The sequence below is a fragment of the Podarcis vaucheri genome, assembly GCF_965113315.1.
Source record: "Podarcis vaucheri genome assembly, chromosome: 3".
Lineage (NCBI taxonomy): Eukaryota > Metazoa > Chordata > Lepidosauria > Squamata > Lacertidae > Podarcis > Podarcis vaucheri.
This window is the reverse complement of record NC_138761.1, coordinates 49,531,344-49,555,365: the sequence shown is the minus strand read 5'-3', so window position 1 is coordinate 49,555,365 and position 24,022 is coordinate 49,531,344. Positions and strand designations below refer to the sequence as shown.

The 24,022-nt window shown below is 42.0% G+C and overlaps 1 protein-coding gene across 5 annotated transcripts in view; it reads left to right on the top strand.

Annotated features, from left to right (window-relative positions):
- The first annotated feature begins 2,082 nt into the window (after positions 1-2,082).
- Positions 2,083-24,022, top strand: part of DISC1 (DISC1 scaffold protein) — a 161,413-nt gene continuing 139,473 nt past the window's right edge. Inside the window, exons 1-5 of one of the 5 annotated variants that reach the window (XM_082215010.1) lie at positions 2,086-2,298; positions 3,066-3,207; positions 5,549-5,652; positions 20,027-21,063; positions 22,112-22,181. In XM_082215010.1, the coding sequence (XP_082071136.1) occupies positions 5,586-5,652; positions 20,027-21,063; positions 22,112-22,181 (1,174 nt within the window). In that variant the 5' untranslated portion in view covers positions 2,086-2,298; positions 3,066-3,207; positions 5,549-5,585. Of the gene's footprint in view, positions 2,299-3,065; positions 3,208-5,548; positions 5,653-20,026; positions 21,064-22,111; positions 22,182-24,022 lie in introns of all 5 variants that reach the window. The other 4 variants (XM_082215012.1, XM_082215011.1, XM_082215013.1 and 1 more) reach the window with 4 other exon arrangements.

The window sequence follows — 24,022 nt, the reverse complement described above, 5'->3', positions numbered from 1 at the left end:
TATCCTTTGCTGCCTTAATATGTTCTACTTCAGCCTGCCTGAGGATTATTTTTTTTAAACAGTCATAGAAATAAAAAGAATATAGTACATTTCAGTCATTGCTCAATTGTCACCTGCTTTACTCAGGGTGAATGGTCCCCTATAAACACCCTTCATAAATAAATGGAGAGTTGTTAAGCCTGCAGCTCTGCAGGCAGAAGAGACTTGATTCAGTTCCCTTTCTCCCACCAACTTGTATGCAAATAAAGTTTAAATTTGGTTCCTCATTCCAGTTCAGCCAGTGCTGCCCAGCAGTTTGCTTCTCGTAGCAGTTCTAACTATAGAACTGCAAACTCTGATAATGTCTCTTGTTTTGATGGAGGACAAATAGAGGTGTCTGTAGAAGCTAGCCTACTGTACAAAAGTAAATTTGCATTTGTTGCTCTCCCCCCCCCCTTTTTCCTCTGGCTGTGCTCATGCCAGCATATGACCACAGAAGGGAATGTGGTCCTTGGGCTGAACAATATTATCAACACTTGATGTAATGGAACAAGATCTCCAGGGATCTATGCTGGAGATCTATCAAACTGCACAATTAGTCGATGGTGAACTCTTGTCACTGTATTGGAAAGGTAAACAGCAAACTCTTCCTGTTTAAAGGGAACAACCTTTACCACAGTGGAATAAATTTTCTAAGCAGCAACATAGCTGGAACAACATTATACTGGGAAGAGTTATTTGACAACAAAAGCTCTGTACTATATGGGGAAGCTACAAAATATCAGAGTAACAGAACTTTATTACCAGAACATCAAAGACCTCTTGTCCTACCATTTTACTTCTGGCTCATTATGTCACGGGCCTGCTAAGTCTGATGCTAGTAACTGTGTGTGTGTAGCTTAACAGGAAGAAGCCCTAGTTTTACAAAGCAAAGCGAAAGGCCCTGGAAATGTTACTGAAAGCAGCTGTGTCTCAATTTTATGCAGAGCACAAATGACTTCTGGATCCATAGGTGTGATTTACTTCCCCCTACACTTCAGAAGATACAGAGTATACACCCTGCTACTGGTTACTAATAATCACAGAGGCATTATAAGCAAGAAAAGAATCATCTGTGCTACACATTTCAAGCAGTATCATGCCACTGGAAACAGTCCTGCCTTCTCTCACAGAATCCTGGAAGCTGCAGTTAAAGGGGCTGAGAGTTGTTAGGAGAGACCCCTAATTCCCCTTGCAGAAGCTACAAACTCTGAGAGCAGCTTAACAATCAGTCCCGGGAATGGGAGGTCTATGAGGGGAATAGGTTGACTTCCCAGCCCAGGCCCAGCTAATAACTTTAATTCCTGCTTTTGAGCTCACCCCCCCCTAAATTATCCTGAATGTGTGGGACGCAGAGGCTGAGACCAGGGCTGGGTTTAGATTTGGTGAGGCCCTTTATATGTCCAGCTGTCCTTTGTCAACAACAAATTGTCGCTGTTTTTGTGTTGAATATATGCTATATGGTAATTTATGGACCTAATAGGTATCTAAAGCCATTTGCACATTGTTGCCATGCGACCAGTCCATGCAGAATGTAGGCACCCTATATATAGAAATGAGCAAACCAGTGATATTTTAGGGAGCAGGCAGGGCCCATTACTTACAGCATAGGAGCCTACATAACACAAAACACTGTTGCTGTATGTAGGTTTTATTTTATTTGTTTTTTTATCTTATATTTTGGAAATGTACACCCAGGTTTTCTTTCCTTTAAATTTTTGGGGGCCTCCAAGAGAGTGGGGCCCTAAGCTACAGCTTGTTTAGCGTATATACGTAAATCCGGCCCTGGCTGAGGCATGCAGAGGGAAACAGAGCGAGATTTCGACCATTAGGGCTTCTGTGCTTTTGACAGCTGCGCGAGGCAGAGGCTCAACAGGTGAAGCCGCCTCTAGCAAAACGACGCAGGGCAGAGGAAAAGTTTCCCTTGCCGTCCTGTGTTGGATAAAAGGCACACAAAAGCCCGGGAAGAAGAAGAGCGGGGGTCCGAGCATGGCGGAGCCGAGAAGTCCCGGGAGCGCTGCTGGCGACCCAGCTAGCTCCTTCTCCCCCACCCGGCCGGAGCGGGCCAGGGGGCGGCCTCAGTCAGCGCTTGGCTCCCGCCTGCTCCAGCGGATGCGAGTCGCCGCCGCCGCCGCCGAAGGGGCGGGGAAGGGGCTGCGGCCGAGGCGGCCCACGAACGGCAGCCTCGGAGGAGGAGGATGTGGAGCGGCAGCGGCGGCGGCGGCGGCCCCTCAGGAGACCTAAGGCGTCGGACCCCTGAGAGCTCGGAGCCGAAGGCCGGTGAGGATTGGGCGCTTCTCGGGCTGAGGGGGCGGCGGGGACGCCGGGGTTCCTCCTCGCCTCAGCTCCACGCCCGGCGGCGGGAAGAAAAGAAGCGGGATGCTTCTCCTCGGGCGGAGCCGCTTCTCTAATGGGGGAGAGCGGGAAAGCGCCGCCTCTTCCCCCTCACCCCCCTGGAGCCTTGGGAGCGGCAGGCGGCGGGAAGCAAGGGGGGAGAAGGCTTTGCTCCCTCGGGAGAAGTTTCAGTGCTGCTTGGTCCCCTCCCTGTCTCCGCTGCCCCTAGAGGCGTCGCTCGGGCAGCCCGGCAGCAGCAGCAGGCGAGGAAGAAGACTAAAGGGGGCTGCCGGTCCGTGTCCTTCCTCGCCAGGGCCTCCAGCAGTCGCCGCCTCGGTTAGAGAGGCAGAAGTTGGGAAGAAGGTCCCTCACTTGTTGACTTCCAACGGTTAAAGGCATAGGAGCCCTGCAGAGAAAAATGGGGCGGGGGGGGGCGGGATCCGACGAAGGGAAGTTATTGTAAAAAACAATCACGAAGGTAAAAGTTATTGTACTGCACCCTATACCGGGGCTAGGGGCCCTGGGCTATCCAGGGCTCTTGGACTACAGCCCCCATCAGCCCCAGCCAGCCAGGCCAGTGGTCAGGGAAGGTGGGAGTCTAGCAACATCTGGAGGCCACAGTTCCCCCTTCTCTGCCATATATTGTGACAGGACGTGTTATTATGATTTGTGCTCTTCTTCTTTTGCAAAGTTTCTTTTATTTCATTTTACAGCGTGTATAAAGCAGAAGTATTAACAGCAACAAGATGGAAAACAAAACTATAAAACAGGCACCTAGAGTGAGTCCAGTTGTTGCACATGGGTTAAAACAACAAAAGTCTGAGTAAAGTCTGTTGTTGTATCCAGAATATCAAGGTGACCTGTATTTGTCGATTTAACATGATTTGTTTATCTTGCTTAACTTTAAATAGGACCACTCAGCAGTTTCCAAGGAATGCATTAAAATTATTCGTAGAAGTCCCAAGTTAAGAACGAGGTCATTATAAGCAAAAGTTACAGATGAAAACGCATATTGACAAAGTTTTTATAAAGTTTTTGTGCAGGCATCATAAAGTGTATAGATAGGGCATTCTGCCTAATATCAGCTAGTAGGAAGTTCCAGAATGCAGGAGTTGGCAGTCTAAAATATCAATCCCTTACAAGTGTGGAATTTTGTGGCACTTGTAAAAGTACCAGTTCAATATTTATTCATTAATTGTGGAATGATTACAGTCCTGGTTATTTAGGGTTGTTTATATATATATCTACCGTATTTTTCGCCCCATAGGACGCACCGCCCCATAAGACGCACCTGTTTTTTTTTTGGGGGGGGAATAAAGGGAAAAAAATTATTCCCCCCCCCCAGGTGTGGGGCTGGCGCGGGGGAAGCCCGAGCTTCCCCCAACCCCAGCCCCCAGAACAGGCTGCCGCCCCAAGCCTTGTGCGCCCGGCAGGACCTCCCACCGGGCGCGGGAGGCTTGCGGACACCTTTCCAAAGCACGGGGCGTCCTCCATAGGGCTCCCCGTGCTTTGGGATGCAGGCTGCCGCCCCAAGCCTCGCGCGCCCAGCAGGACCTTCCGCCAGGCACGGGAGGCTTGCGGACACTTGCCCGAAGCACGGGGCGTCCTCCGGAGGGCACCCCGTGCTTCGGGATGCAGGCTGCCGCCCCAAGCCTCACGCACCAGGCAGGACCTTCCGCCAGGCGCAGACACTCACCCGAAGCACGGGGCGTCGTCCGGAGGGCACCCTGTACTTCGGGATGCAGGCTGCCGCCCCAAGCTTCACGTGCCCGGCAGGACCTTCCGCCAGGCGCGGGAGGCTTGCGGACACCTTCCCGAAGCACGGGGCGTCCTCCGGAGGGCGCCCCGTGCTCCGGGCTGCAGCCTGCTGCCCGCAAGCCTTGCGAGCCCGCGGGAACTCCCCCCGGCCTGCAAGGCTTGCGGATAGCTTCCTGAAGCCTGGAGAGCAAGAGGGGTCGGTGTGCACCGATGCCTCTCGCTCTCCAGGCTTCAGCGAAAGCCTGCATTCGCCCCATAGGACACGCACACATTTCCCCTTCATTTTTGGAGGGGGGAAAGTGCGTCCTATAGGGCGAAAAATACGGTATGTCTTTTTATCTGTTGCTGTTTCTATGGCATTTTTTGTTGTTACTACCAAAAATGGTAGCAATCAGCTGAAAGTCTAAAGTTTGAAGACATTCTTCTAACTTGCCCTTATTGGACCTGTTGCCACATAAGGAATTTACAGGTCATAATGCTGGAATTTGCTCTTTTAGTTATTGTAACAAATAATCATCTTGATAAGCCTTTATGAAGCAAGTGCAGCCAACTCTCAGAAGACTGAAGAAGCTAGATTGGTGGGCAAGATTTATCTGTCTGCTTTGATAACTGTATCTTCAACTTCCCCAATCCCATCTCCAACCAAGAAAACAAACTAACAAAAAATAGATAAAGATTTGTTTATTTAATGGCCCACACTTGCTCCCAAAGGTGCCCAGAGCAGTAAACACTTGTGATTTAAAAAATAAAAGCAAAAAACAGTTAAACACAATAAAACATGTAAAACAATTTTAAAAACTGATATAGCGAAAACATGTGCCTGGACAGACATGAAACAGAACACTTTTCAGCAGGTGTGTAAGAGAGTATAGTGATGGCACCTGCTTAATGTCAACAGGCATGGAGTTCCAAAGCACAAGTGTTGCAACATAAATTGTACTGATGAAAGTCGTTAAATTTCTTCTTTTGACAACCAAGAGGGGTGCTGTTCCTCAGAGTACTAAAAACACAGTATGTAGAAAAGCATCTTGTAACTACTGTCTATTCCACTTTGTAAATCCAGCTTCAGCTTTGCAAGGGCTGAGAGTTACAGAGGTGGAGTAGCTTGGGGGGGGAGCGGGAGGAGGAAACAGTTAAACATTTCTCTCCAAAGCCACTTCACTGATCTTCAAATACAAAAAAAAGTGGGAGATCTGGGTCATGGATTGTCTGTCCCTGAGGATCAAACTAAATTAATTAAGGTGGCAAACCAAGCGTGGCCAACCATGATCCAATCTCCAATATATATATATTTTGGGGGCGGGGGGTTAAAAGGAATCATGAGACTGATTTAGATTGGGGCTGCAGTTCTGGGGAAAGGATATTTAACCCTTCACCCCCTGCACTAGTTTCCCAATCTCAGTTGCATCCCTCTGAAGCATCCCTCTTTGCACTGCAGAAGAAAATGTGCACATACTGCTCAGACACTCTTTGGGATGAAGAGTGTGGCATCATTTGCAGCCTGCAATTGTGGAATCATTGTGCCTCATCATTGTGGTTCAGGTGAGCAGGTTTGTAAGCCTTTGCCATATGACTTGGGGTTCAAATTCTTGCTGTGTCCTCCAAAGTGTAGCTCTGGAACAGAGTGGGGGGCAAATAAATACTCACAAGAATTGACACACTATTATTGTTTTGTTTGACTCTACTTTTAGCTGGAAAGATATCTAACTTAGAACCTTCAAATTGCACAATTCTAGTATGCATGGGTGCCCACTCCTTGGGGCCCTGGGAGTGCAAGCACCCACGAAAATCCCTGTGAAGGGGTCGGGCACCCACAAATTTCAGAACCAGGGCCATGTATGCTGCATGGCACCCACAACCCCCGGGCACCCACAGTCGCGGGATCAAGTTGGCACTCCTGTTAGTATGAATAGTGCTTTGGAAAGTTTAGAAGAGAAATTTTGTGGAAGTGATCTTCCCAGATATCTTAGAGGCTACTCAGCTGTCCCTATCATATTTCTTGTGAGATCACTAAGCAAGGCAGAACAGCTTATGCTTGCATTTTTCATGTAGCTAGCTCTGACTCTTGATTAAAATCTAGATTGTTAGCTCACTGTATATCCTCTTGTGTCAGACTGGAAGAGGTCAGTACATTCAGATAATATGCATATCAACCAAGAAATAATATACTTTCCACCAAATTCAATGATATTTTTCTGAAAACGATTTCTGGCATATGCAGTGATTTCCAGACTCCTGTGGCAATTTAAAGATATAACAAATTTATTACAGCATAGGCTTTTGGAGACTGATACGTTCTGGTGTTCCTGCTCCTTAAATGCTTCTGTTGTTTCTCTGAATTGCAAGTTGCCCATTTTTTATAGCTGTAATACCTAGTGGACTTTTCTGAAGTTTTGTATATGTCCTTTTCACATGATAATTCGTACCTCTGTATGTTAATCCATAGATTGCTAATTGCATGGAAATGTCACTGCATGCGTTTTCTCACACATAAAAGTTGTACAATCATGTCTGTATTGAAATAGTTGCAAAGTATTTTCTCAAAAGGGACACGGGTGGCGCTGTGGGTTAAACCACAGAGCCTAGGACTTTAAAGGGAGTGCGGCTCTTGAGGGATCCTTCCTCCCACTGCCCAGGACAGGCTGCGTGCGGCTATCCCATAAGCCAGGACAGCAAGAGGGATCGCTGTGCAGTGATCCCCCTTGCTGTTCTGGATTCTGGGATTCAGAATATTTTTTTTCTTGTTTTCCTCCTTCAGAAACTAGGTGCGTCTTATGGTCTGGTGCGTCTTATAGAGCGAAAAATGTGGTGGCAAGAATGGATATTTCTTGGGAATTATTTAGAAATCTGTTCAAATGGTTTGAAAACCTTTTTACCGCATCAATTGCTTATCACATTCACATTAAAGAGGGTCCTCCATTAATCCCACCCCTAGCACATTTAGCCTGATGGATGATGATGTGGACATTCTACTATGTGAACAAAATATTCAATAACTTGCATAGAATACTGTACACATTGCTGTGTATTTCAAACTGCATGTGCATATAACAACCTGCACTTTCCCTTTATTTCTTGTTGCACTGTATGAGGTAACTAGTTTATCTGAAGAAATTCACCATCTGTTTTAATCCTACAGAGGGCATTCTAACCTTACGATTATTCTGAGTGGATATGTGTCTGGATCATATTTTCTGTTTTAAATATCTTGCATATTTATTTGGATTTTGAGTGTAGAAGGGAAACGTGATCACATGTTATACCTATTATGGAAAAACATAATGAATTTTTAAAAAAGTAAATAGTAAAATAAAAACAGTGCAAATATTCATGAAGACTTTGATGCAGTGCAGTCGCAGCAAATCTTTACTCATATCTTCTCAAAACATCAAGAAACTGTAGGAGCTTTTACACATCTTCCTGTTTGTTTTTGTGTAGTCATGTGAACCGTCTTTGCCAAGAGAAGAATTCTTTAAATAGTGAAGTCTTTGGAACCCATTTTAAAGCCTCCTTTGGGTGTTCCCTTTTCAGTTTTAGTCATAGTCCCCCAGAGAGTCAAAAGGCTTTCAGTTCCAATATAATGCCTACACTGTTTCACTGGAATTTTTTTTTTTTTAAGATCTCTATCAATAGACTTCTTTGTCTCTTCAGCTGAAGAAGCCCAGGAAGTCCTTAAGTCGGACAGATACTTTATTAAGTAGCCATCACCCGATCAGATGTCTGATTGAATAAATGACATTATGCTTTTTTTTTTTTTGGACACTTCCATAGCCAAATATTGCTTGGCTGAAGAATTTTATTTATATGAGCGATTAACAGTCTGATCCTCTGCATGCTTACTTAGAAGTAAGTCCAACTGAATTCAGTGGGAGCTTACTTTTAAATAAATGCAGATACAATTTTATCCTGAATAAATACTTACTAACAAAGAAAAAGAATTTGCCAATGTGTGTTTACCAAACAGAAGGAAAATCCCCGAAACTTATATGGCCAGATGTTGAGTGCACTTTGCGGATCAAGTGAAATTTGAGTAGTTTTAATATATGGGGACAACTTTTGTAAACTTCAGTATGTTTATAAACTTGCAGCCCAATCCAAGGCATAAGTATGCTCTATTGGGCTTGATGGGGCTTACTGCTATGTAAGTGGGATTTTAGGACTGTAGTCTCAGTGTGTAAAGTGGTTCCAAGGGAAGATTAATAACATTGAATTGTACGTATCCAAGTTGAACATCTTTGCTTTTGTCATAGCTTATCCAGCTAAATTCTATTAGCTTTGTCAGCTTGTTGCTGTATTTGGCTCATGCCCTCCACTGCTTTTGCAAATTTGGAGAAACCTGCCTCTGTTTTGATGACACTGCATGCAGCAATATTTCTGCTTCCCTTTTTCGTGCATGATACAGATGTAAACAAGTAACTTGCATGGAATGGAAACAAAAGTGTTGGGTTTGTTGTTCTTGAGGCTGATTGATTCCTTTTGCTCTTTAATGATTCTTGAAGTTCCATACTCTTGTATAGGGATTTAATTTTTTTTACTGGTAAGTTGTTATTTCGGTGTCAAGCTGGTAAAATGTGGGCTGGATGAGGTTGTTGTTAGGAGGCTTTATAGCTGGTTGGCTGGCTGAACCCAAAGAGTGCTCACTAATGGTTCCTCAGCATCCTGGAAAAAAGTGTCGAGTAGGGTGCCATGAGGTTCTGTCCTGGGCCTGTTGTTGTTCAGCATCTTTATAAATGTCTTAGAAGGAGTTGAGGGGATGCTAATCAAATTTGCAGATGATGTCAAACTGGAAGGGGCAGCTAATGCTGCAGAAGACAGAATCGGGATTCAATATAATAATAATAATAATAATAATAATAATAATAATAATAATAATTAATTTTTTTTATTTGTATCCTGTCTTCCCTGCCTGTGACCTTAATGGATTGAAGAACTGGACCCAAACTAACAAAAACAATTTTAATAGGGACAAATGTAAGCTGCTCAACTTATGGAGCCATCACCCTTTTTTTGTTTAAGAAATTAAAGGCAGCTGGATGGTGGAGAACCTTGAAGAATTTTGAAGGCAATGATGAAATGGTTGTACAAGATCTGGGAGCAGACAGGAAAACAGTGCAGGGATTTATAAAGGGACTTTGCATAGTCAGAGTGACAGTAGAGGCAAATAATTTTGGCAGCAGGGTGGTAGATAGAGGTGATAGGGCAGTGGAAGGCGAGACAGAAGATTGCAGCAGTCAAGGTGAAAGATGACTAGGGTGTAAAACAGTATTTTTGCTGAGAGGACAGAGAAAGGGTTACAATATTTGTAATGTTAAAGAACATACTATTACAATTGGACATCTACAGCTGATGTCAGAGATGTCAGAGATGGAGCAGTTCTTGGTGAAGTGAAGATCAAGAGAATATTATCATGCTCTAGTTCTGTGAGTCCAAGGGGATTTTTAGGGTTGTACTTCCTCAAAAAGCTGGCAACCATGGTGCATGATTAGCTGCTTTTGAAGCTCTCCTTGATTTCAGAAGAGGTTTTTTGTGTTTCTGTTTGTTCAAATGGAAATATCTAAAATTCCACTGGGATACCAGAAGCCTCTGTCACAAGCCCAAACTCTCTAGCAGGGTGCTCAGAGCACTGATAGTAACTAGAAAGAACAATGTTTTTCAGTGACTTGGAAAGTGAATGTCCATGTTGTTTGGTTGACAGGGTCAATTCATTTTTTGCACAATAATAAATAAGATAATGACCTACTGTGTCATATTAATAATGCTTGATCTGAAAGGTCAAGCAATTTTCCATTTGGTTAATTCATTTACATGGGGAAAACCACAAGCATTAACTCAGGGTCATATAGACAGTTTCGAGAGAAGTGTGTTTACTCTGTATTTAAATTCATGTTAAATTTTAAACCAGGTTACTTTTCAAGAGGTGTATGAATGTAGCTGAAACAGAAGAATAAAAATGATCTGATTAAAAAAAACATTTTGGTTTGAAAGGGTCTTGAGCAGGGGGCCTTCTGGTGGGCCCATCCAAAGTCTAGCAGAGAACAGATAGGGATGGGCAGAAGGGATGGGCATTGAAAGCAGCACAGCTGCCTCAGTACTTTCTCAGCCCTGCCCCTGATGGCACCACCTGAGAAAAGTGTCTCACCCCTCATGATTGTTTTTTTTAAAATATATATTTTTTATTAAAGATTTCTTGGTTTACAAAAGTATGTGCAGTGTCTCTTTTTTCAAGTTACATTTTCTACAGATCAGTTTCATTTGTTGAGACATTAGTCTCATTAGCATAGGCAAACTTGGCCCTCCAGGTGTTTTGGGACTACAATTCCCACCATCTCTGACCACTGGTCCTGTTAGCTAGGGATGATGGGAGTTGTAGTCCCAAAACATCTGGAGGGCTGAGTTTGCCTATGCCTGCATTAGTGTTACATTAGGAAGAAAAGGGGGAAAGAGGTGAGCCATGGTGAGTGGGGGTGGAGTTGGGTGGTGATGTTTCTATTTTACTTAATGTATGTGTGGGGTTTTGTGTCAGCGTCACTTGTGCGGGTTCTGTTCACTATCCGCTTGTGTTTCTTTGGTGGTGAGAGAGGTTGGGGTTGGCCTAGGGTGTGGTTGTTTGTTTGTGATTGGCTGTGGTGAAGTTTGTTTTCATATGTAAGTGGGGTGGGTGGAGCCTCACCCCTCCCGTATAGGATTTCAGCCTTAGGAATCGATTGGCTGTTAATATCTCATTGATTTTTCTCATTATTTATTTTTGTGAATTTATATTCTGTCCTTCAGTATAAATTAATATTAGAATACTGGCTTTCAATAATATCCAGCAGAAAATAGAACTTTTAAAATTTGCTACATAACATATTGAAAGGTGATGTTATCAAGTTCTTACAATTTCTAAAAGATTACTCATTCCAGATTTGAGAATGTGTTCAAAATAATTTAATGTATTTTTAAAAACTGTATCTGGGTGTTTTAGGATTAGTTTTCCATCAACTTTACGCTTGTCTCTGTCTTTAACCTGAAATCAATTTCCCTAACCAGCTCTCACAAGTAGTTAACAGTGGAATAATTCCATTTTAAATATGCTTAAGATGGGTATGTATGTTTTGAGCTTTGGTGGGAAGGGAATAGTGAGAGAATAAACCCCTGTAATATCTTACAGTATATTACTATTTTAGTATCATGATTGTGAGCCCAATCAGTAGGAAATTCCTTCTGTGAATTATGCCATGGGGGGGGGGGGAAGAAAGCATCTTAAAGAGTAATTAGTTCACTTTAAATGGTTTTGCAAATGCACGTGCTCCTTCCTCTGCCTTCCTTCCATTCTTTAAGTATCTGGATAACATGTCCTGATTCTGCTATGTGATCTTATGTGATCCTGTGCATTACATTACATTATATTGTAGTTTTGAATATGCAGTAAATATATTGAAACAGCCAAAGTAGTATAATTGGGATAGCTAGAGATCAGTCACAATCCAGATTTTTATTAAATTGAATGGCCAAATTTTGGACATATCTGACTTATTGACCTGAAATGGCAGCTTCAGTGTTTGTTGTCTTATTCTCATTATAGGCAATCACTACTGAGTTGCTAGGAGAAGATTGCTTTCTATTTCAGTAAACTCAATTCTCATTCCAAATGGACTGTGTGTCAGACACTTAATTTGCAATATATTCCCTTGGTGAAATTAAAAATTCAAATAGTTCAGCTGGAACACTCAAACTGTGCTTGCTTCTTAATTTGGCCTCTGTTGGCGTGTTGTTGTGCTGCCTTTTATCTGCCTGATGAGTCTTATACTGAAGCACTCACCAGGTGTTTTGACAGAAGCGAGTGGCGTTGAGGCTAAAGATTTGTCTTTCAGCCAATAGCTTGAGACATGAGTGACTTATTAAATAGTTCCTCAAAGGCGACAGTCATACAAGACATCACATTCTACCAGGTAATGCTACCCGTTAAAATATTGTTAAAACCCTATATTAAGTTTCAGCAAAAACCATTTTGTATACATGTAGCCTAACTCCAACAAGTTTGACTTAACCTAACAGAGCTTACTTTGAAGTAAATTAGAGACCTAAATTTTCAAGCTATCCTCTGCTTAGGATTGTCAGAGAATCAGACCAAATCATTGAGTACTGGACTGGAATCTTTTTCCACCTGTTTTTGTTGGATATACAGTACATCTGTGCAGTAAATACAGTACAAAGTGATGTAAAAAAATACACATACAGGGTTGGTCTTCTTAATGTGAGGGTCATGTGTGAAGTAGAAAACTGAATTACAGTAAATTATTTTATAAGCAGCTGTTAAGTTAGCATTGAGAGCCAGGAGTCACTGCAGGGGTCTGAGTGAGGAGCAAAGCCATAAGTCAGGTGAGAGCCGGGAAGACAGCTATTGCCCATGGAAACCTCAGCCTAAACAGGAAGCCTTTTATAGTTTGTCTGGCCTATGGGAGCCCAATGGTTAGCCTGGATCGATCTGGCCAGAATCTACAATCACTTTACAGTCCAGGGACATGACCCAAACTGCAGTTCTGGTGGTTCCCTATACAGGTCAGCCAGTTGCTCATAGTATTGAGTGTTTCCAGTCCTTTACCTGGTTGCTCCTTGCAGTATAAAAGGTGAATTTTTTTTACTACATATTTTAATGATTAATAGTAAGGTTCAAATTACTGACGTGGGCATCCAGAACCTTAATTAAAACTGTATCATTAGGCAGCTTGTTTCTCTTGGATTCAGGAATGGCTGACGTTGAAAAATACCGACTTGCTGGATCTAGAAGGATTCAATAATAGATATGGTTGGCATGCCTATTTGGAATACTAGAAGGTTAAAGTCCACAAAGGTTTTCTGAACCATGTGATTAGGAAACTGTTATATATGGTGTGGGCTAAATATAAGGACTTACTAGAACCAAAAATGCCATGGTGGATTTCAACGACAGAAGCATTCTCAGTTAAAAAAAAACAAAAAACACGAGAAGAAATTGGGCAACTTATCAAGATCTATTGGAGCAGGAAAATAAGGTTATTTTTTTTTTAAATGAAGAAATTCAGACCCATTTGACTGATTGCAATATTTCCAGCTAAATGAAACATTCCAAAAGGACAAACAGAAAGGCTTATCCACAGAAATTTCAAGACTTGAGAAAGACCTAATACAAACACAAAAAAGCCACTCTCTAAAATGTACAGACTTCTCCTTGACTGGGAGGTCAAGGAGGAAGAAGTAAAATCTGTTATGGTACAATGGGCCGGAGATTTTGGTTACAACATCCAAATGGAATCATGGGAAAGGTTGTGGAGGGAGGACCTGAAATTTACTGAGTGCTGCGCTTTCAAAGAGAATTTCATGGAAATGTTCTACAGATGGTACTTAATACCTGTAGAACTGTCCAAAATGTATAAATCTAGGTTAAACAACTGCTGGAGATGCAGGGAGGCAGAAGGCACTATGCTCCACATGTAGTGGAACTGCAAAAAACCAGGGAATTTTGGGAAACAATATATAAAGAACTTAAAAAGATGTTTAAATGTTCCTTCCCTAAGAAGCATGAAGCCTTCCTATTAGGTATAATGAGCAATGAAATTCCAAAAAGGGTAAGGAAACTTTTTATGTATGCAGTAGCAGCAACAAGAATTCTGATTGCTAAGGTATGGAAAGGAGATTCTACTCCCTCAAAATTAGGCTGGCAGAATAAAATATTAGAATATGCAGAGCTAGCAAGATTAACAACAAGATTCCAAGACCATACAGATAAATTTTTTAATAAAGAGTGGAATATTTACAGAGAATATCTAAAAGAACATTGTAATAATCTAAATTCTTTGGCAGGCCTGGATTGACTTCTGCATAAAATAAGAGACTTTTACAAAATTAACACAACTGAACAACCTATGAGAGAGAACGTCAAGTGCACAGTTGTAATGTAATTTAGGAACCACAATGTGGGGATTGGAAGTTGTTAAGTTGTGGGTGAACATATCAGATGACACAGCGATTCTTCAAACAGCTCTTGTTTATTCACAGGGCAGAACAGAACTGAACTGCTTATATAGAGCTCCAGTACAACGTAACTGTAGCAACTTTCTAAAACTATCCAATCACTGAACGTCACTTTCAATCCCTTATTTGCATAACTATCTACAGTATCCCCCTGCTGGCCCAGGGTGAGAACTTCAGTACATAACAGAAGTCATGTTGGAATTCGTGACATGTGAATCCAATCTTTTCTTTTTTTGTAATGAGTGTTGATTTTGGATTGCCTTTTGTTGATCGTTACATATTTTGTTTTGTACTTGTTTTGTTTTTAAAACCAATAAAGCATTTTTTCTTTTTTCTTTTTAAAAAACCTTTAGTTCTGTGTCGGTTTATGCCTTCTCTGGTACTTTCTTCCAGAAGACTAGGTGTACATTTTTGGTGTATCCCCCCTGTGGAAGCATTGGAAGCTGAACTGGATAAAAAAATCCTACAGGGTAGATCAGTGGTTCCCCCCAAAATTTCCTCAGTCTGCTTGAAAATTGCTGAGGGTCTTGGTATGCCACTTAGTGATTTTTTTTCTGCCTGTGGTAGCAATTGTAATGTGCTGTGCTATTTGCTGTTAGGATTTTTAATTGCATTTTTACAGATATATTGTGGACCACCTGAATGAAGCTTACAGATCACTGGTGGTCCATGGACAACAGTTTCGGAAGACCATGGGGAGGGGAGAGAGTGTTTGCATCTGAAATGATGCAAGCCTACTCCTAGTGTTGTTTCCTACTAGAACTCTGATCAGCAAGGTAAAATGTTGTTCTTTAACCCAAACAGTTTAAGTGGCTTGCTTAAAGTTAAACCATGACTACTTGCAGCAGACGGTATCTTCTGGGAATAGGAAATTTACAAGAAGGATCTTTCCTCTAGTTAAGAGTAATGTGAATAACAGGAAGCCACTTGCCAGCTGGTGTTCCTCCTGTTTCCAAAAGTGTGCAGTGTCGCTGCTTTCTGAATATGCACTTCTCTACTGTAGTGTGCCATTTAAAGACATGTTCAACGGGACTGAAAGCAGCAAAGGATTTTTCAGTCTTATAAGAAGATATCGTTTAATGATATATTACAGCAATGGTATATATTGCTCTTAAATTTTGCACTCTGTGTATGTGGGTGTGTTTAAATGAACAGGTGGTATTTCAGCCTTTGTAACCTTTGTGCAGCAAGGTGATGCAGATTTGAAAAACAAACACACAAATATTAATCAGTTCATTTTATGACTTGACTTGGTGTAGTTCAGTGCCTCCTTGCTTCACTGGGTAGTGCCATCCTTGAAGGCTTATGAAGGTATATTTGAAGGCTTTGCAAAACTGCGAAATTGATAGGTGCATTCTCTTTAAAAGCAACAAACACATATTCAAATGGGCTGTCCTTTCCTGCCATAGTTCTGCTATGAGGGAGGAGAAAGATGGGAGAAAGCATGTATTTTCTTTTGTATTCTCTCACTCGCTGTTTCTTATAGTTGCATACCCTCCTACACTTCTCTGATGAAAATAGGGGCATCCTAGTTGTTGGGTCCAGACTGGCAAGGTAAACATAAGGCTGGGTTCTGTGGTGGTAATTGCATCAGTTAAAGGGAGGAGTTGCGGAGGGACTCAGATTTTGTTGGAATGGGGGCTTCAGGGAGAAGAGGAGTGAGTTGGTGTGACAGTAGCTCTGGAATTAGGGAGCATTAGGGCTGGTTGGGCATGAGTGTGTGCCAGCTTGGAGCTATTTGAGTGTAGGGGTGCCAACTTGGATAAAATATTGGGGGAGCAGGTTAGCCCCACTCCACATAATTGATCCAAAGGTGTGGCGCGTGCACACACTATTTGAATGGCAATCAAATTTGGGTGGGGATTGGCCACCTCAATACTTTAATGGGTGTACAAAGAGACCGCAGCCCCTAGGAGTTGGCTCCTATGTTTGAGTGATTCTGACTGGGGTTTGAGGTATTTGGCAGTAACTTGGGGACCAAGGCAAAGTCATTGGCCAGTTGGAAAGAACTCAAAGGGGCAAAACATGTCAGAAATATCTCAGATGGAGAAAGCTTTTTGCAGAAGGCATTGATTTGGACCCTGGAGAGATACTGCTAGTTGGAATACACAACACTGGGGTAATTGAACCAGTGGTTCTCTCAGAGCACAACAGTTTTGTTTTTCATATATTCAGAGGGTTTGGGAAAGCATTGGCCCTAAAAATGGTGGCAAGGTCTTTGATAGAAACTGGTTTATATATTCCTTATGTGTTGGAGTATGGCTATATACTTATCCGTAAAGTCATACTAGGCTCAAAATGTGTGGAAGCACTTATGTAGACCATAAAAGTTTAATGTTTGAAAATAAAAACAGGCCATGAAAACAGGTCTGAAGCTAAAGTTGAAAATTGGAATTGAATGTGAAATGCAGCTGGATTATGGCACACAGAGGAATTTCTGTGATTGTAAATGGAACAGAAGCACTCTGTGATATGGTGCCATCTATGTACATGGTGCTTTGCAAGGAACTGATATGACAGGTCCCTACCCCAAGGAGCTTACAATCGGAAATAGGCAATAGGAAAATGGTCCAGCTACTATTATTCTGCACATTAACAGCAGGCAGTCTGAATCTTATTGCTAAATTTTCAACATGAGGGACAGCACAGGTGGAGAGAAAACAACTGTCAAAAGGCATGAACAAAAAGGGGTGGGGGAAGAGGGTTATCCATCACAACGTCACACCAGGGCTGTGTGCCTATGCCTTTGTCAATGGAGTACAAGGAAGAGTGAAGTTAATACAGTAATGTGTGCAGGGTTAGAATAACCAGCAGGCATTGTCAGACATTCCACTTATCATGGTGGGGAGAAGGGTACTCTGCAAGATTTTATTTATATATGCATTACTAGGCAGTTTTTGGGTCCCCAATGCAATTTGCAATACATTAAAACAATAAAATATTTCAAACATTATAAAATTTGGGGAAATTAAAACTCAATGCCCTAGTTAAATGCTGTTGAAAACCAGGGGTTCTAGGGCATGAATGGGTCAATCAGTTAGCTGTCCATGTGCCAATCACTTTGAATGGCTGACATAATGTACCCTTAGACATGTGTACGTACATCTTGTCCCTGTATCTAGGGATGGAATGAAATCCAAAATCCGTGATCTCATATGCAAGGCCTGTGCCTGTCTATTCATATACAGATCTATTACACATAATGGATAATGTGCATAATCCCAAGATTTATAAGCCAAATATGTCAGCCAAATGGTTACGGTGAATGATATCAGTCTCTTAAGTCTATCTTTTTATATAAAACATTTCAGATATATATTCCGCATAATAACTTTTGTTATCTCTAGATTCTAGGCTGATAGGTGTCATCTGAATAAGAGTGCTACCTAGCCAGCTTTAAACCAGTTTGGCTGGTTCTTTGCCTTCTATCTGCATTGTTCTCTCTAAAATCATAGAATAGAATCATAGAATCATAGAATCATAGAATCATAGAATCATAGAATCATAGAATCATAGAATCATAGAGTTGGAAGAGACCACAAGGGCCATCGAGTCCAACCCCCTGCCAAGCAGGAAACACCATCAGAGCACTCCTGACATATGGTTGTCAAGCCTCTGCTTAAAGACCTCCAAAGTAGGAGACTCCACCACACTCCTTGGCAGCAAATTCCACTGTCGAACAGCTCTTACTGTCAGGAAGTTCTTCCTAATGTTTAGGTGGAATCTTCTTTCTTGTAGTTTGGATCCATTGCTCCGTGTCCGCTTCTCTGGAGCAGTAGAAAACAACCTTTCTCCCTCCTCTATGTGACATCCTTTTATATATTTGAACATGGCTATCATATCACCCCTTAACCTCCTCTTCTCCAGGCTAAACATGCCCAGCTCCCTTAGCCGTTCCTCATAAGGCATCGTTTCCAGGCCTTTGACCATTTTGGTTGCCCTCTTCTGGACACGTTCCAGTTTGTCAGTGTCCTTCTTGAATTGTGGTGCCCAGAACTGGACACAGTACTCCAGGTGTGGTCTGACCAGAGCAGAATACAGTGGCACTATTACTTCCCTTGATCTAGATGCTATACTCCTATTGATGCAGCCCAGAATTGCATTGGCTTTTTTAGCTGCCGCGTCACACTGTTGGCTCATGTCAAGTTTGTGGTCAACCAAGACTCCTAGATCCTTTTCACATGTACTGCTCTCAAGCCAGGTGTCACCCATCTTGTATTTGTGCCTCTCATTTTTTTTGCCCAAGTGCAATACTTTACATTTCTCCCTGTTAAAATTCATCTTGTTTGTTTTGGCCCAGTTCTCTAATCTGTCAAGGTCGTTTTGAAGTGTGATCCTGTCCTCTGGGGTGTTAGCCACCCCTCCCAGTTTGGTGTCATCTGCAAATTTGATCAGGATGCCCTTGAGTCCATCATCCAAGTCGTTGATAAAGATGTTGAATAAGACCGGGCCCAAGACAGAACCCTGTGGCACCCCACTAGTCACTCTTCTCCAGGATGAAGAGGAACCATTGATGAGCACCCTTTGGGTTCGGTCAGTCAGCCAGTTACAAATCCACTGAGTGGTAGCATAGTCAAGACCGCATTTTACCAGCTTCTTTACAAGAATATCATGGGGCACCTTGTCAAATGCTTTGCTGAAATCAAGGTAGGCTACATCCACTGCGTTCCCTTCATCTACCAGGCTTGTAATTCTGTCAAAAAACGAGATCAGGTTAGTCTGACATGACTTATTTTTCAGAAATCCATGCTGACTATTGGTGATCACAGCATTCCTTTCTAGGTGCTCACAGACTGTTTGCTTAATGATCTGCTCCAGAATCTTCCCTGCTATTGATGTCAGACTGACTGGGCGGTAATTATTTGGGTCCTCTCTTTTCCCCTTTTTGAAAATAGGAACAACATTTGCCCTCCTCCAGTCTGCCGGGACTTCGCCTGTTCTCCAGGAATTCTCAAAGATGACTGCCAGTGGTTCTGAGATCACATCTGCCAGTTCTTTTAATACTCTTGGATGCAGTTCATCTGGCCCTGGAGACTTGAATACAACTAATCTAGCCAAATATTCTTGTACTATCTCCTTAGTTATTCTGGGCTGTGTTTCCTTTGCTGAATCATTTGCTTCAAATTCTTCAGGTCGGGCATTGTCTTCTTTATCGGAGAAGACTGAGGCAAAGAAGGCATTGAGGAGTTCAGCCCTTTCTGTGTCCCCTGTTTGCATTTCACCATCTTCTCCTCTGAGTGACCCCACTGTTTCTTTGTTCTTCCTTTTGCTACGAACATACCCATAAAAGCCTTTTTTGTTGCTTTTAACCTCTCTAGCAAGCCTGAGTTCATTCTGTGCTTTAGCTTTTCTGACTTTGTGTCTACACGTGCTGGCTATTTGTTTGAATTCCTCTTTGGTGGTTTCCCCCCTTTTCCATTTTTTGTACACATCCTTTTTTAATCTTAATTCAGTTAAAAGTTCTTTAGATAGCCACCCTGGTTTCTTTAGGCACCTTCCATGTTTTCGTCTCATTGGTATTGCCTGACGTTGTGCTTTTACTATCTCCCTCTTAACAAACTCCCAGCCATCATGAACTCCCTTTCAGGTTCATTGCTTAAATAGTGAGCAACTTCAAATGTGCAACTTCAAATGTGCACACATTTAAATAGATTGACAAAAGTGGTGAAATTACAAACCTGGGAAAAGCAGGAGAATGTGTTGAGAAATGTGGGCACAAACCACTTGAATGGATGGAATAATACATGGGCTATTGAAATTTGTGTTATACCAGATGCCAGCCCCTTAGTTTCTACTTCAGCAGCATTATGTTGCTAAAAGCTAAGCCTGTGTATATATTTCAGGGAAGTAATTTTCTCCAGAAGCTGTTCCCTTACAAGGCAAAATATTGTTGTGACCCTTTTTGTCATTTTCTTTATTTTAGAGGTCCAGGATGGCTCACTGCCTGCGAGCTCTTTTCACAAAAAGAGGGTGGTGAAGAGGCCAGGATACATGAGAACCGAAGTGCTGCAGCAGATAGGATTTCAGCCTCTTTCTGACTGTGAACCCTTCGGCCCCAAAGGGCTTGAGCATAATGGCAGAAAACACTACAGAGAATTTAAAAATTGCTTTCTGAAGAGGCGATGCAAAAATGATACATTACATTGTAATGCTTGTGTAAGCAGTCCCTCGGTTTCCCCAGATGTGGCAACTGGATCGCTTACTGCTGGAAATAAAGCAGTCAGTCTCAGACCCCTGGCTGATTTCAGAGTGCCGCAATCAGAAGATCTAATTCAACCAGTTTGTCCTGTGGTTGCCATCTATAAAAGAGATCTGTTGCCTGCATCCAGCTCATCCTCACAGCAGACAGATTTGCTTGACTCTGTGAAGGAGACTGCTTTTGCTGGTGGAACACAGGAGAAGGAAAGAATGCATGTTTTGGATCAGAAGGAAGAGAACAACAACCAGGAATCTGAAAGCAAGGACATGCCTTGTAGCTCTTTCCGTCCTCAGGATCACTTTAATTCAAGTTTTAGCTTCATACAGCTCTCGCTAAATTCAGCTTGTGAAACAAATGGCATTGGAGGCCCAGTAGATTGTAGAGAGCCTAAAGAAGCTTGGCAAACATGCAAAACAGGAAGAGCAGAAAACGTTACTTTGCATGTACCTTGGGAGGGACAAAGAACTTCAGGGAAAGAACTGTGGGCTTCATCCATCTCTCTGTGTAGCAAAGATCACAAGTGCCCAAGGGAGACTGCAGAAGATGATAAAGTGCAGGATTGTGAATCACACTCACTTTCACATTCGAATGCTGCATTTTCCTGTTCAACTGAGTCTTTGGAAGCAGCATCTGCTGGTTCTTCTGTGACCTCAGGCTATGAAAGTAGTAACACTGTTAGCGATCACAGCTGGGATTCCCTGATGAAGAAATATGAGCCAGTGCTACAGGACTGCTTGCTGGGCAACCAGAGTATATTAAAGGTTAGCGTTTTCCTCATTCCTGTTTTGTGTTATAGGAATTTGAAATCAAATCCACAGCTTGTTGTGCAAGACAGGAAGCAGTTGTTGCACTTATTGGTGGCATTTGTAGTGTGGATTGGAAAATATGATTATGGAACTGATGTTGGCTAGTTTTAATCAACATGCAAAATTCAGCCCCATCATGCCCTGTAGTGCATCCTCCATCATATTGGTTCTTTAGTTCCTTAGTGCGCATTCTCCTCTCTTCCAAAAATTCCTACCTTACCTACTCCCTTTCTGTCAACTCCAGTCCCTTTCTGCCCAACTCCATTTTAAAAGGGGCCTTGAAGTTGCCACCAGCAGGTAGCAGCTGGAAACCAGACTGGGCAGACACACAGATCACCAGGCCACAGTCTTTCCTGCTGTGGTGAGATGTATTTCCACTTCTATCATATTATTTGCCACTATACATATAAATATTATTCAATGTGATGTCCTCCCTTTTGGTAGTGCATTTCCTCCCCACTCCCTTTTTTGGCAATACATAAACAGCCAACCAACACAGTGTCATTTGCTATTAGGTTTTTCCTGGTTATGCTCCCCATAGCTCCCTCCATGCCACTTCCATCCTCTTTCAAAGAGGTCTTTCCCCTTGGGTTATTGGCTCTTAGCTCACTGCTTAGTCTTAATGGCTTCAGGCTTATTTTAAAATTAGGTAGAATTATTACTATTTGACGTCATATTTCTTGGCTGAAGCATGAAAGGCAGGAGACGGAATTCAGAGTTTGTTCTGTAGTTGTGCTTTCAGATTTGCATGTGAATGGATATTATCAAACATGAAACCTGTCTCATTTGACAGCTTGTGAAATGCTCTTCTAATATCTCGATGCCTGCTCTGTCCTGCTTTTGAAATCTATAAGACATAAGTATCCTCAGAAATTTTCTAGTTAAGTGTGCCAAAATTGACACACTTGAAATGTTATGATCATATATGCAGTTATATAGATTTGAATTCAATAGAAAATAAAGATTCATAGAAATACTGTTAATTGTCTCTTAATTAATGCAGATAAAATCCTTAATAAGAAAGCTTCAAAGACTTCAAGCGAAGGCGGTAGCTGAGGATGATTATGAGAGGGGTGAGTTTTTTCCTCCTATTGCTGGACTTCTATTTTGTTTTACAATATATTTTTCTGTGATAGTTTTTAGGGATGATGAGGTCTTGGTAATCATTCCCCTCCATTCAAGGGCTCAGGGTGGATTTCAATACTCTCCTATCCTCAGAAAAACCCTAATGAAGGAGGTTATAGAGAGAGAGTGACTTGCCAAGGCCAACCAGCTAACCTTAATGATGGGGTAGAGATTTGAATCTGAGTCTTCCACATCCCCATTAGGAAAAATAAAATGATTAATAGCATGTGAAAAAAGCAATGTTATGTATTATTGCATAGAGCTAATTGTATGTTTAATTCAAACATTTGTAACAGAGTCTTAGTACTCTAGAAAAGAAAATCAGATTTGGAAGGGAGAAAACTGGAGCTGAGAAATAGTAGTGGAGATGGGGAACGTAACCCTTTTCCTGCTCATCACTTTTCTGCCCCAATTTTCTGCCTCCTAAAGTGGTGGTTCTGTTGTTTTTCAAGGTTTGGGGGCTCTATTATATGTATATATTTGCATGTGACATATAGTTAGCTGCTGAGTGTTAACTCAAAATTAGAAAAATTGATATGCGAATAGTCAACTTCTACTAAAAAGAAATGAGATAAAGTAATGGGGAGAAAGACATTATTTCTTCCCTGCTCTGTGCTTAGTCACTAAAGGAGGGCCACTCATGGTCCATATGGTTGGAGGATAGATTACCCTCTCTCTCCACTACCCTTTTCTATGCCTAGCTGTAGGTGAAGTTGGGATTCTAATCAATGTTAACCATGCAAAAAGAATGTGATCAGCATCTAAAATAAATAAATGCAGAGTCCAAGGGTATGAGGGTGTTGAAATGCAACCACCCTTGTGTTGCACTTCTTCCAGTGTCTTCACTTGCGGAGTCATCTGTCTGTTCTGTTCATTCACGCTGTGTGCTTTGACATGCATGGCTTTCTTTCATTTTGTGTCAGATCCTCAGAATTTCTACTTCCCCCAGAACTGGGCCCATGGCTATTTGTATTCCATCATGGGACCACCATGTTCTAAAAAGGCACTTCTTGTGTTATTTTTGAAAGGCAGATGTTTGTAATGCAGTGGTTTGCACTCAGGAGTGACTAAAGATCCATGAAAAAATAAGGTTGATTCTATCTAATGTACATGACTCAAGGGAACTTAGTGTAAATTCCAGAACTACCTTTGGAGCTTCGCATTAGTTGCATTTTTATAAGTGACAAGTATGTTATCATTCTGACATTACATATCCATAGATCATCTTGTCAAAATGCACATAAGGAGGCAAACGTAAAGCTGCAGAAATAGCAATATTAGTTTTTCCTAACTTTTTACTTCTTGACCTATTTCTTTCTTTTTCCTTTCTGCTGACGCTGTTCTCAGCCACGTTTCTGGCACTGCTTTTTATTATTTTGTGTCATATGACCAGACTTCTCAAGATCTTTTGTTGCTTCTCTCAAGGGAAAGCTTCTGATCTTGAAAGCTGAGAGCAGGAAGAAGAATTAAAATCTTGACCTTCCATTCCCTTTGCTGTCATGTCGGTTTCAGCTCTGTTTGCAGAAATTACTTTGTAGTTTGGGGAATGTAGCAAAGTCACACCTGGTGAAAAGTTAGGTTTTAAAACTCACTAAAGTATGGAAAGACTACTTGTTACCTGTCTCCTTTGCAAGACACCTGAGCTGATTATTTATAATTCCTCATGTGATGTGAATAATAGGTTGTATGATGGGGCAGGAAGGAAGTGGATTAGGGGAACTTGCAGGCCCCATATGATAAACAGAGTATATTACGGGGAACAGGATGAAATAAATCACCGTCATTATGA